The sequence below is a fragment of the Aegilops tauschii genome, chromosome 1, assembly GCF_002575655.3.
Source record: "Aegilops tauschii subsp. strangulata cultivar AL8/78 chromosome 1, Aet v6.0, whole genome shotgun sequence".
NCBI lineage: Eukaryota > Viridiplantae > Streptophyta > Magnoliopsida > Poales > Poaceae > Aegilops > Aegilops tauschii.
This window is the reverse complement of record NC_053035.3, coordinates 481,744,405-481,758,199: the sequence shown is the minus strand read 5'-3', so window position 1 is coordinate 481,758,199 and position 13,795 is coordinate 481,744,405. Positions and strand designations below refer to the sequence as shown.

At 52.1% G+C, this 13,795-nt stretch overlaps 1 protein-coding gene across 1 annotated transcript; it reads left to right on the top strand.

The window, feature by feature from the left end:
• Nucleotides 1–8,980: 8,980 nt before the first annotated feature.
• Nucleotides 8,981–12,837, top strand: LOC141039163 (uncharacterized). Its single transcript, XM_073506473.1, has 4 exons — nt 8,981–8,996; nt 9,199–9,250; nt 11,428–12,557; nt 12,800–12,837. The coding sequence occupies exons 1-4, from the start codon at nt 8,981–8,983 to the stop codon at nt 12,835–12,837; spliced, it is 1,236 nt and encodes a 411-aa protein (XP_073362574.1).
• Nucleotides 12,838–13,795: the final 958 nt, after the last annotated feature.

Genomic DNA, 13,795 nt, shown 5'->3' with positions numbered 1-13,795 from the left:
CGAAGACGACCCCTCCTTCTTGCCAGAGCAACCAGGCAAGCCCCCCCCCCCCCTTGATCACCAGATATCGCCTATTCTTGTCTATACTGCTTGCATTAGAGTAGTGAAGCATGTTACTGCTTTCCGTTTATCCTATCCTGATGCATAGCCTGTACTTGCTACTACTGTTGTTACCTTTACCTGCAATCCTACATGCTTAGTATAGGATGCTAGTTTTCCATCAGTGGCCCTACATTCTTGTCCGTCTGCTGTGCTATACTATCGGGCCGTGATCACCTGGGAGGTGATCACGGGTATATACTTATATACTCTATACATGACACATGTGGTGACTAAAGTCGGGTCGGCTCGTGAGTACCCGCAAGTGATTCTGATGAGGGGGCTGAAAGGACAGGTGGCTCCATCCCGGTAGAGGTGGGCCTGGGTTCCTGACGGCCCCCGACTGTTACTTTATGGCGGAGCGACAGGGCAGGTTGAGACCACCTAGGAGAGAGGTGGGCCTGGCCCTGGTCGGCGTTCGCGGATACTTAACACGCTTAACGAGATCTTGGTATTTGATCTGAGTCTGGCCATTTGGTCTATACGCACTAACCATCTACGCGGGAGTAGTTATGGGTATTCCGACGTCGTGGTATCAGCCAAAGCTCTTCTTGACGTCAGCGACGGAGCGGCGCGCGCCGGATTGGACTGGAACGCCTACTAGGATAGGTCTGCTTCCGGCCGCGCACGCAACGTGCAGGTGTGCAATGGGCGATGGGCCCAGACCCCTGCGCGCATAGGATTTAGACCGGCGTGCTGACCTCTCTGTTGAGCCTAGGTGGGGCTGCGACGTGTTGATCTTCCGCGGCCGGGCATGACCCAGAAAAGTGTGTCCGGCCAAATGGGATCGAGCGTGTTGGGTTATGTGGTGCACCCCTGCAGGGAAGTTTATCTATTCGAATAGCCGTGTCCCTCGGTAAAAGGACGACCCAGAGTTGTACCTTGACCTTATGACAACTAGAACCGGATACTTAATAAAATACACCCTTCCAAGTGCCAGATACAACCCGGTGATCGCTCTCTAACAGGGCGACGAGGAGGGGATCGCCGGGTAGGATTATGCTATGCGATGCTACTTGGAGGACGGCAATCTACTCTCTCTACATGCTGCAAGATGGAGGCTGCCAGAAGCATAGTCTTCGACAGGATTAGCTATGCCCCTCTTATTCTAGCATTCTGCAGTTCAGTCCACTGATATGGCCCTTTACACATATACCCATGCATATGTAGTGTAGCTCCTTGCTTGCGAGTACTTTGGATGAGTAATCACGGTTGCTTCTCTCCCTCTTTTCCCCCTTTCCTTTTCACCTGGTTGTCGCAACCAGATGCTGGAGTCCAGGAGCCAGATGCCACCGTCGACGACGACACCTACGACACTGGAGGTGCCTACTACTACGTACAGCCCACTGACGACGACCAGAAGTAGTTAGGAGGATCCCAGGCAGGAGGCCTGCGCCTCGTTCGATCTGTATCCCAGTTTGTGCTAGCCTTATTAAGGCAAACTTGTTTAACTTATGTCTGTACTCAGATATTGTTGCTTCCGCTGACTCGTCTATGATCGAGCACTTGTATTCGAGCCCTCGAGGCCCCTGGCTTGTATTATGATGCTTGTATGACTTATTTATGTTTTAGAGTTGTGTTGTGATATCTTCCCGTGAGTCCCTGATCTTGATCATACACATTTGCGTGCATGATTAGTGTACGGTCAAATCGGGGGCGTCACAGTCACCCTGATCTCGTGGGACAAAATTTCTGTTCTAACCTATATGGCAAACTTAAGCACGAATTGACCCTGCTTCTGAAATATTTTCGAATCTGACCTTTTTTGGTCACGCCAACGTCCATGGCGTCTGGGTTGTATGGGAGACGCCAACGCCACGGTGCCTGGTGTTTGGCCCTGACCCACACTCGTCCGGTTGGTGCTGACGTGGCAAAGACGAAACGCCATTGATCTTGGCGTTTGGTCACCATCTATACGCATGCATGTACACGAATGCTTCCTCGCTTGGTTGTTCATCTGTTCCTGGTGTGCATGCAATGCATGCATGCCTGGCCCTGTATGTGCAACGCGGGTGCTTTCTTTCCCTTCTCTCCTATAACACCTAAGGACATGTTTAACAGTAATCAGTAATTTTTTTCCGCATTCGTCCATGAAAAGGCGCGAGGATCAGTCCGCGGACACGGATACGAGAGGACGACATCCAACCCTAGCCGCATACATCCAGCCAACAATTCAAACCAACCTCAAGAAATTCGATCAAATCGGACGGATTTCATTCAAGTTCGGATATCATTTACATAAAAAGGTCGATATTTCGACCGTTTGACTAAAAACTAGAAAAAAACCATAAACCCTATGCCGGACGACCACCTCGTACTCGTGGCCGCCACGCCCTGCCGCACCGCCGTATCCCTCCAGCGGAGGTACGACACCGGAGGGCCGCGACTACCTCCTGCTCGCGGGGGAGCCGCTCCGCCTCCTGCTGCGTCGTGCGGAGTGCCGCTGCTACCACTACCGACGTGGCCTTCGGAGCCTAGCGGCGGCCTTGCCGCGACCGGCGTTGGCAGAGCAGTCGCTAAGCGATCACTCCTCGTCGATCTTGGCGAACTCGCCGTCAAGGCAGCGGCGACGCCTAGCGGCCGTCTCCGCGGTGGTCACAGAGTGGTCGAGCGCCCACGCGGTGGCGAGGTTTGGGTCGTTGCGGTATCAGTTCGGCGGCCACGTCGCCCTTGGCGAACGCGGAGCGGCGACTGGCATTGTGCTGGTCATACCTCTCTTGTTGTCGAGCCGCGCGCTCCGCCTTAGACATGACGTCCCTTGAGACCGAGGCACCGCTGCGGTAGTGGAGGAGGCGGCCCCGCGCCTTCTTGATCGCGGGCGGCACCTCCTCCTTGACGGTGAGGCGGTGGCGGCGCGGCAGCGAGAACGTCGCGTCAATGCGGCCGTACCGGCTGCGTGGCGGGGACACAGGCTCGTCCTTTACGTGGTGTCTGATCTAGACGCCACGGTGGTGCGGGGCCGTGGCCAGCTCCTCCTTCACGCGGCGTTCGATCTGGTTCAATAGCCGCGGCGAGGGCCAAGCGAAGGGGCGGTCCGCTTCAATGCGGCACGTCAGCCAGAGTTGGTTCCCCGGGAACTTGCGTCCGCATTGAAGCGGCGGCTGCCGAGAGGTCGCGTCGGTCAACGCTATCCTCCCTCCCTTCGATCACATCTCCGCATCAGTGTCGGCTGCTGCATGCTCTGCGGCGGCATGAATGCGGCGTAGTTAGCGGCGTGTGCGTCAGAAGAAAAGCACGAGAGGGGCGGGTGGGGATTTTTGGTGGGCCAGGCGGTCAGAAATGGGCTTGGGAGCGGTCCGGAATCACGCAAAGGCCCCACGTTTGTCTATGATTTGCGGGATAAATCATGGCCGAACTGCCCTGCAAACCGATACAGGACCACTTTGGATTGCTTGCACAGTCTGGATAGCGCGGTCCAAACGTTTGCGAGGATTTGCGAGTCTGCCTTGAAGATGCCTTAATAAAAGAGAAAAGTATCAAAAAGCTAAGCTAAGTTTTGTAGGGTACTCCTTTTTACTTTTTGTCCGTGCGCGCCCAGGGTTGCCATTAGTGCTCCGGGCTCTGTTGGCGACGGGCACACCCAGGCGAGCGGCGGCACTGGCACTTCAGCCCGCGGCATCAACGACGCGCACATAGGAGTAGAATGACAAAGGAGAGAAGTGGAAAGGACTGAGCACAGAATTATAGAGTGATGAGATGGAGTGCAAGAATTTATAGACATGTTCTTTTGAGTTTTAAAGTTCCAATCGACGTTGTACTGGCGTGGTGCATCGGACGAGGACAAAGAATGAAGAAACCGATCAATTGTTGTATGCATATGTGCGGGCTGAGAAATACAAAGGACCAAACGCCAACCGCTACGGCGTTTCGACCAGACGCCAAGATCAATGGCGTTTCGTCTTTGCCATGTCAGCGCTAATCGGACGAGTGTGGGTCAGGGCCAAACGCCGGGCACCGTGGCGTCTCCCATGCAATCCAGACGCCATGGATGTTGGCGTGACAAAAAAAGTCAGATTCGAAAATATTTCAGAAGCAGGGTCAATTCGTGCCGAAATTTTGTCCGATCTCGTGTGAATCTTGGAAAATGTTGCGGCAGCCAGTGTGAGGTAGGGTAGCCTACGCATGCAAGAGAATCATCACCAAAAATGTAAAAACAAACGACGTGACAGGTGCTGCAGGTGCGCATCCGAGCCAAAGGCAAAGCCTGCTGCTGGATAAATAGGCCAATCACTGAATAAAAGAAAAAGAGAGCACTCGTGAATTGTGTTGTGCAGAGAATCTTCTCCATATTGAGTCACTCACTCAGGTAGACTCGTGACTACTCCTATAGGAGTCGCTCCTATAGTAGAAAGAACCGGCCAATTCAAAATTACTAACATATATGTAGACATTGGTGGTGGGAAACAGTGACAGAAACGAGCTTAATTTGAGCAAGTTTAATTAGCCAGACAATCGTCACTGTGTCGGGTTACAAAAAGGCAAGATCCGGGAATAGTTCCTGCGATGCTGCTGCCCCCATACCGTGACGCATCTACGGTCGATCGCGTTATTTCGACGAGCCAGGAGAGCAAACCAAGCAGGCACGGACAAGCCAGCCAGAGCCCGGCTCGCCGTGCTAGACAACACATCCACATCCACATGAACCACCGGTAGCGACGAGTTAATACGCCATGAATGAATATTGCCATTAACTCGTGCCCGCGGTTACGGCCCGTCCATGCATGCATGCATCTTTGTTTGCAAACTTACGTGCGGCACGTAGGGTTTACATCAGCTGGTTCGTATGTTACATTAGCAAGAAATTATTAGTGGGGTACGTATCATGGTCTTCTTTCTTTACTCAATCATGCATCTATGCTAGGAAGCAAGCGAACCTAGCAATGCACATGCATGCATATGGACATCGGTTGATGAACTCCTACTATTATATGGACGAAACCAACCCAAACAGCTCAGTTAGTAGAGTATGCTTCACCGATAATAGTGCTGTTTTGGACTCTGGCAGAAGAGAGGGAGAAAAAGAGAGAACTTGTATGTGCGAGCTAGCGACCCGTCATGTCAATTTAAGATACACCTGCTAGCGGCCCATTTTCAGGAAAATAACTAAACTACAGTACTGTCTAGCGTTTGCTAGTGGCACGATCGATCATATGTCGGAGTAGTGACTAGCATGAACCGTAACTTTCATGGACCTAGCAACACTGTTTCATGGATTGTCCGTTTCACGGGATTCTTCTTTGTGCGGTGCATGTCCCGCTTCGAGTTGCGGTTCTTTCATTGTGAGCAAAGAAACAGAGGTTGCGTCCGTGTTTGGCCTGTTCAATGATGCTGTCATGAGATCCAGGGCAATCTTAAAGCATCAAGATCGGTGCTAGTACTACGACGGTTGTGCAAAAACTTCTACTAGTCCATACAAATATCTGTCCTGGCAGTGGCATGAAGCACACACCGATGCAATAGGCGAATGCCCGACCAAATGATTTTGATCCCCGGTTCGGCAAAAGGCTGTGCGTCCCGTTCTTTTAAAGGCTAGCCATCAAATGCTGGGCACCAACCCAGGATATATGAAAGCCACCTTTCATTTGTATCCCCGCTTTGACACCATCAAGCAAGTATACTGCATACCGAGCTAGCCAATGTGACCCACCTCAGCAACGGTTTCTTGGCTTGCTACCAGTGTAGTGTTGTCATCGTCCCCATGAACGGCGGCGTTGTTCGATTAGAAAATGCTAAATGTGCAGAAAACTACGGTTGACCGACCTCCTTGCCGGGCTAGTACGAGACAGTCCTTATTACTAAACCCAATCCAAATGTGCAAACTCCAAAGCTAGCTAGCATTTCCCGGACATACCGGCCGGGACACCCCAACCCAAACCACTCCACACAAACAACTTTCTAGCACGGTGAGGCATCTAGTCTCCTCGCCGAGTCACCGCGCCAGTTTTGATGGCGCACGAAGCTGGCTGGCCGGTGCCGCTGCGTGTGCTGCGATTGGCAGAATGGCAGGGCATGGCGGATGCAAATGGGAATGCAGCGTCGGGCCCGGCACGGCTGCACCACCCTGGACCATGCTAAGATGAGCTAGGCGCTTGGAACCGGCCATGCACGCTGTGCACGCACCCACCTGACCGGGCCTGTGCCAACTCGAAAGCGATCGCCTGAATTTTCCCGAAGAAGCCGGGGGGCGCGCGCGGCACACGTAGACGTAGCTAGCCTGCTGCGACGGCCAGCGAATGGACGGCAGATCTTGCCAAGCTGACAGGCGGCAGGGGCTGATGCCTGCTGCATAGGTAGGGGTAGTGAGTGGACGAGAAAAGTGATGAGATCGACGGGATTCTCGGACCCCGCGTCAAACCCTTGCTGATGCACGTCAAAAGATGTGGCAAGCAGCAGCTGTTGTGTTTGTTGTGCTTGGCATGCACATCTTTTTCATCCGATAGTGCAGGTTTAGGACATGTTTCCAGATTATTAAGAATGAGAGACACTGAAACAGGAAAAAAGAGGGAGAATTTGAGACGAATATAAGTGGAAAACAAAGGATTTTAAAACGAGTCGTAGCCGATGATATTGGCATCTCGATGAATAACATGAGAAGTGTACAAATTATATATACCCAAATAAGTAAAAGATGGTTTAAGTGGATGTTGAATAAGCAACAATAATCACCGGACGTGCTATTTCCCCCCTAACAAGGCGACTAGGGCAAAGCCTTTCTCCCCTCCTCGGCGCTGAGCCCATGGATTCACCTCTGCCACCCACTTTGGCAGCCGGTCGGCGTGAGGGGAATGCTCACCCCTTAGCACAGACAAGTAGATAGATAGGATTTAGCCCTCGTAGAGGTTGCGCTTAGACGGATGGTGACATTTCTTCTTCAAGTCGATTTTATAGGTTTCGATCCTCCTTAAATTTGTCTATCGAAATGGATTAGTCGAAACTTCAGCATAGATTCCTGCCAATTCTTCGGAACATTACTATAACAGGCAAATGCACTGTCTAGCGGCAGAATCACAGAACGACACTTTAGCTAGCTAGCTATGCTATCCAGACAAAACGAAAATGAAACTTTCAACATAGCGCCTTCTCCATTTTAGTAGTACTGTATATTAACGGAGAAGTGGGGCAAGATTAAGCGAGTGCTCTAGCCAATCAGATAGGGAACCGAATCTAGCCAGCTTTTATTTTTTCCAGCTGAACCTTTTCTCCAGTAGTCTCTTGCTTTCACTTTGTTTAGATTGGCCTACCCCCTACACTTTCCCGGCTTATAAGGAACACATATGCACTGATCATCTAGCATCGTTCTCTTGTCACCCCCAACTCAGTGATGTCGCCATTCCTTAAAGCACTATTTGCACAGCCTCAGATGCATACTGTGTGATGGAAACATGTAGCTCTAACCAATATCTGTCTACTGTTCATAATGCAAGTAGCCACAACCATTGGTATCCAGTTTTTTTGTGTGTAGAAAATCCAGTTTTGCTTTTTCCTCTATTAAGAGCGTGGTCGATTGAGATTCGAAATTGCTGCACGTATGATGCTTGAATATACGATTTTGTATGATTCCTGATCGGGTGGTGGGCAGCGGCTTACTCTGACACAAGGATGGTATGATATACAGTGCCGTATGAAAATCGTATGAAAATAGTCGTACGCATAGCAATGCTCATTGAGATTTTAGGAGGGGCACGCATCGCAACCCGACCGAACGGCGTCTACGAGATTCTGTTGCAAATGGTCCTGCATATATAAAAAGAGAAACCCAACCATGGGTGCAATTCCGGCAGGGCCACATGGCATTTCTGAAACCATCTTTTGCTAATCTGGAAACGATGGGATGTGACCCAGACTGGTAACTGGTTTGCTTTGCATGGTCTGGTAAGCCAATAATGGCTACGTGAAAAATGAGAATAAAGCATGTGTATGATGACTAGATGCACAGCAACACATTAGGGTCGGGCGCCCACGCCGCTAGTTCACGACCCGAGCTGAGGTAGACGATCGCCGTCGTACGCTATGCTGTTGCGTTGCACACGGCCTCATCTCTGATCGGAGGCTGCTTTGGCTCCACGTCGCATCCAGTCCGGCGAATCCAATCCAATCGGCGCATCATCAGCGCATGTGACGGAGCGATGGCGACGCGCCGAGCGACAGCGCGCCCGCACGGCACGGAGATATGTCCTTGATGATTCCCGTATGATTTGGTGGAAACCCTGTGTGCTCCGTCCGTTTTGCATCACCCCAATCCCCAACGTTGCGACCGACCCCTCGATCAGTCACGGGTCTGTGAACGGCAGCATGGAGACGCGTACGTGCGTCCACCTTTCATGCGTGCATGCATGCATGCACCGACACGTGCAACGCCGTTGCATTTCTCCTCGCCGAAAAAGTCTGGTGTGGTTACAGTTGTTCGTCTTCTCTCTCTGGTTGGGACTACTTGGTCGTATTGTACGATCATACAACGTACGTAGTACCGCACGGTTGTGTGGTACGTCTATCATAGTTCCGGCATGCGATTGTGAGCAGTAGAAGAGACTTTCTGAGTAGTACGTAAAACCAGCACGGGACTGAAGTAGCAAGAAGAATACATCCAAATATACCACGTGAATAAAGCATGGCCTCTCGACTCTCGTGCACAAGAGAAATGATACAGATGTGATAGAAAACCGTATTTTACCAAAGTTATTACTGTCCAAGGATGCGCCCCGGTACGGGACCAGTTGTTGTTGTCCGTCACGTGGGAACGAAGTCCTTTTTTATCCACGCGCGAGAAGAGACAGGTTCTCCATGTCGCAAGCATGTACCGCTGCTTCCCTCGTGACATGTGCTGCAGGTGCGCATCCGTGCCAAAAGAATCTTCACCGAAAATGTAGTAAAAACAAGCGACATGACATGTGCTGCAGGTGCGCATCCGTGCCAAAGCCAAAGGCTGCTTCATAAACAGGCCAGTCATCTCGGATAATCAAAGAAAAAGAGACCACTCGTGAATTGTGTTCTACAGAGAATCTTCTCCATTTGGACTCACTCTGGTAGTGGTATAGATAGACTTCGGACTAGTAGGAATGAGCTAATTCACTGATTGGTTTGTGCTGCTTTTTTTTCCAGCTAATTTAGGAGAGGATGTAGGATTAAGTAAGATAGACATTGCTGGGAAAGAGTGACAGAAGCGAGCTTAATTTGATGAGCAGGCTTAATCAGGCAGACATGCAATTGCTGCGCCGTGTTAAAAACGCAAGATCCGGAAACAGTTATGGCGCTCCTGCTGCTGCTGCCTCCGTGCCGTGACACATCAATGATCGTCGCATTATTTGGACGGGCCAAGGAGAGCAAACCAAGCAGGCAGGGACAAGCCAGTCAGAGCCCGGCTCGCCGTGCTAGACAACGCACGCAAACGAACCACAAGTCCACAACACAGGCCTCACCGCGCGGAGGCGAGGCGGAAGAAGCCGACCGGCCTCACGAGGAAGGGCAAGAATTGGGATGGAGAGCGGCGGGATGAAAGAGGAGAGGGTTGAGAAAGAGCAATTTTGTCGCGGAAAAATTGCGGTCAGCTCCAAATGTGTGGGCTCCGCCTAAGTTTTGGGTGGGCTGAGGATGTCAGAGTCCTACATCGATGGTGTCCGAACTCCCGCAAAGCCCCCGGGTTTGGTTCCGGTTTGCGGGAAAACTGAAGTCTAGACTGGTCCACGAACAGATGCGGGAGGCCGTTGAATGGCTTGCGCTGTCCGAGGCCACTCGGTCCAGACGTATGCGGGAGGTTTAGGGTCCGTGTTGGAAATGCCCTTAGACCCATTTTTATTTTGGATAAAAGTTTGACCATGTGCTTAATTAATAAAATGTATGTAAACCTCTTTTAAATACAAATCCAACCATATTTATTATTAGCGTATTGAAGTACTTTATATTTTATTAGTTAAATAGATGGTCAAACTTGATTCAAAACGTGAGAACTAATAAATCCGAACAAATGGAGTAGGAGGAAGCAAACGAACCTAGCGATACAGACGAAACCAACCCGAACATATTCGAGAAAAAGGTTAGTAGATTGCTTCACCTATAGTAGTGCTGTTTTGGACCGTGACAGAAGAGAGGGAGAAAATGGATGAAGCTTAGAACGGCCAGTCATGTCAATCCAAAGATACACTAGCTAGCTGCTTTTTTACCGAGGAAATGGCAGTACTGTGTAGCGTTTGCTAGTGGCACGATCGGATCATATGTCGCATCTATTGATTTGCGGCAACCGTGATCATACCTAGTGATTAGCTACCGCCTACTGAAACTATAGATGGTGCGGGTCTATCGATCGGAGCTAGGAACACGGCTTCATCGAAAGACGCTAGTGTAGAGCTCGCACGGTTTCACGAGATTCTTCTTTCTCTGGTGCATGTCGTGCTTCGAGTTGAAGGATTCTCCTTCGGGGCATTGAAATAAAGGGTGGGACCTGTAACCTGTTGATGGCAAATAGTAGCGCTGAAAAGCAAATGTAGGCTTTGTAGTTTTGTGAGCCATGGGTTTTCACTGTTCAACGATGTTATCATGAGGGAGAGTCAGGGGAATCTTAAGGTAAAGATCAGTACTACGGTGATTGTGAAACCTGAGTCCATACAAAAATATGTCCTGCCATTACAAGGTGATGAACGGCCGGCCTAACGATTTTGATCCCCCGTTTGGCAAAAGGCTGCGTTTAACCTAATGCTGCGCACCTAGCTAGACCACCGCACCGCTTTGCCAAACCAGAGCAAACCAATAGGAGGCACCATCAAGGTGCCTTGCAGTGCTTTCGGTGTTGAACGACAGAAGTAGCGTTTGGTCAGACGACAATTCAAAAATGTGCAAACTCCTTGCCTGGCTAACACGAGACAGTAGTGTCCTTGACAACCAAACGTTCAAACTCCAAAGCCAACTAGCATTTCTCGGACAACCGGCCGGGACACCCCAAACCACTCCACACAAACAACTTGCCGAGGGATCTACGGGTCTGCTAGCACCGAGTTAACAATCCGAGTCCAGCCGCGTTTGACATGGCACAAAAGCCGGCTGGCCGGTGCGTGTGCTGATGTAGGCAGGGCATAGCGGCACCACCCTGCAACTGCACCACCCTGGACTACGCTTAAGCTAAGGTAGGCGTGCGGACCCGGGGACCTGACCGGGCCTGTGCGAACTCGAAAGCGATCGCCTGAATTTTCCCGAACAAGCCGGGGGGCGCGCTGCACAGGTGGCTAGCTAGCCTCTGCTGCGACGCCCAGCGAATGGCCGGCAGATCTTGCCAGGCATGGCTGTAGGGGTAGCATCACATCACAAACGCAAAAGTGAGATGGACGTATGAGATTCTAGGACCCCGCGTCAAACCTTGGCCAAAAGTGAGATCGTCCTCGAGTTCAAGAGCGCCGTCTTCCCCAAGTGGAGGACCTTCTTCAACATCACCGTCGCCACCTACGCCCTCGAGGACCACCTCACCACCGAGACGCCCTCCACCGATCCAACATGGCTCCGCCTCGACGTCCTCGTGCTCCGCTGGCTCTACGGCTCCATGGCCATGGACATCGTAGACCTCGTCATGCCCACCGACCCCGCCACCGCCACGGCGTACAAGGTCTGGACCTCCGTCCTCGCGCTCTTCAACGACAACAAAAAGAGCCGCGAGATTTATCTCGCCGAGGAGTTCCACAACATCAAGCAGGAGGATCGGTCCATCACCGAGTACCTTCACCTGCAAAAGACGGCGGCTGACGCCCTCGCCGAGGTCGGTGCGCCCGTCTCCGATCCCGAGCTCGTCACCAACGTCATCAAGGGCCTCCACGAGCGCTTCGACAGTGTCGCCGACATCGCCCCCCTCCTCATGCCGTTCCCTACCTTCCTCAACTTCCGCAACATGCTGCTGCTCCACGAGATGAAGGCCTCTCGGCGCTCCAACAACACCTCGGTCGCCGCCTTCTACGCAGCCAAAGGACCAGCCCTCGCTCCTCCCAGCGGCGGCGGTGCGTCCTCCGGGGGCGGCGGTGGCGCTCCTTCCGGTGCGGGCGGCGGCCAGCCATGGCGGGCTCCTGCTCCCGCCCACAACCCTCATGCCACCGGCTATGGCAAGGGGAAGGGCAAGAACAAGGGCTACAAGTCCGCCGGTGGCGCTTCTCCAATGCCAACTCCGTTCAACCCTTGGACAGGGGCCATCCAGATGTGGCCCATGCAGTCCCGCCCCAACAGCACCGGTGGCATCCTTGGAAGGGGTTCGGGCTCACACGCCGACGCCTACATGGCCGCTCCCCCGGCTGCTCCCGGCGCGCCCTACGGCGGCTATGGCTCAGCTCCGTACGGCGCCGTGCTGCCCTACGCCGCACCACCGACACCGGCACCATCATGGGACACCGCCGCTCTCGCCCAACACTTCACCAACATGACGCTGCAGCAGCCCGCTCCCGAGTGGGTCATGGACAGCAGCGCGACCGCCCACCTTTCCTCCGATGCCGGTATCTTATCCTCCCTTTCTCCTCGTCCTATATACCATCACGTGGTGGTCGGCGACGGTTCCACCGTTCCCGTCACCACATCCGGTCATTCTTCCCTTCCCTCTCTTTTTCCTAATAGACCTCTTCACTTACGTCATGTCTTAGTAACACCTAGCATTATCAAAAATCTTATTTCCGTTCGTCAATTCACTACTAATAATCATTGCATCGTCGCTTTTGACCCTTTTGGCTTCTCTGTGAAGGACCTTCATTCCCGGCGCGAGATCCTTCGGTGCAATAGTACGGGGGAGCTCTGCACGTTCACATGCCCTCCGCCTCCTCGCGCCCTCGCCACGCTCACCGCCCCTCACGACGTGTGGCACCGTCGCCTCGGTCACCCCGGCCATGATGCTTACCGTCGCCTCTCGCAGCATATTTCCCTTCCTTGTATTGGACAAATAAATCACTCCGCTTTATGTCATGCTTGTCAACTAGGACGTCATGTATGTTTGCCTTTTTCTACTTCTACTACTCGTACCTCTCGTCCATTCGAGTTAGTGCATTGTGATCTTTGGACTTCACCGTTCTTGAGTGTTTCTGGCAATAAATATTTTTTAGTCATTCTTGATGATTTCACACATTTTCTATGGACCGTTCCGCTTCGCCAAAAAATCTGATGCTTACGCCTCGCTCTCCGCTTTTCGCGCGTTCGCTCATACTCAGTTTGACTTACCTCTCGTGTCCATACAATGTGACAACGGTCGTGAGTTCGACAACAACAAACTCCACTCTCTTGCTGCCACGCACGGTATCCATATTCGCTTTTCTTGCCCATACATATCCCAACAAAACGGTAAAGCTGAACGCATAATACGCACTGTCAATGACATTGTGCGTTCTCTCTTATTTCATGCTAGCTTACCACCTCGTTTTTGGGCCGAAGCACTTCACACCGCCACTCACGTTCTTAACCGTCTTCCCACCAAAACCATTAGCGCCCCCTCTCCCTACTTTGCCCTTCACAACAACCATCCTGACTACTCGTCACTACGCGTCTTCGGCTGTCTATGCTATCCCAACACCGCCTCCACTATGCCACATAAACTGTCGCCGCGTTCGAGTGCTTGCGTCTTTCTCGGCTATTCCTCTCATCATAAGGGATATCGGTGCATGGACCTCACTACCCACCGCATCATCATCTCTCGTCACGTCGTCTTCAATGAGATGACCTTTCCCTTTGCCTCCCTACAGGCCACCAA

What these genes read in the sequence shown, in the direction of transcription:
- LOC141039163 (XM_073506473.1), top strand. An exon ending in ATAGACATTGCTGGGAAAGA is followed by an intron (nt 9,251 to 11,427) that starts GTGACAGAAGCG and finishes ATGAGATTCTAG; the next exon opens with GACCCCGCGTCAAACCTTGG. An exon ending in CCACCTTTCCTCCGATGCCG is followed by an intron (nt 12,558 to 12,799) that starts GTATCTTATCCT and finishes TTCTCTGTGAAG; the next exon opens with GACCTTCATTCCCGGCGCGA.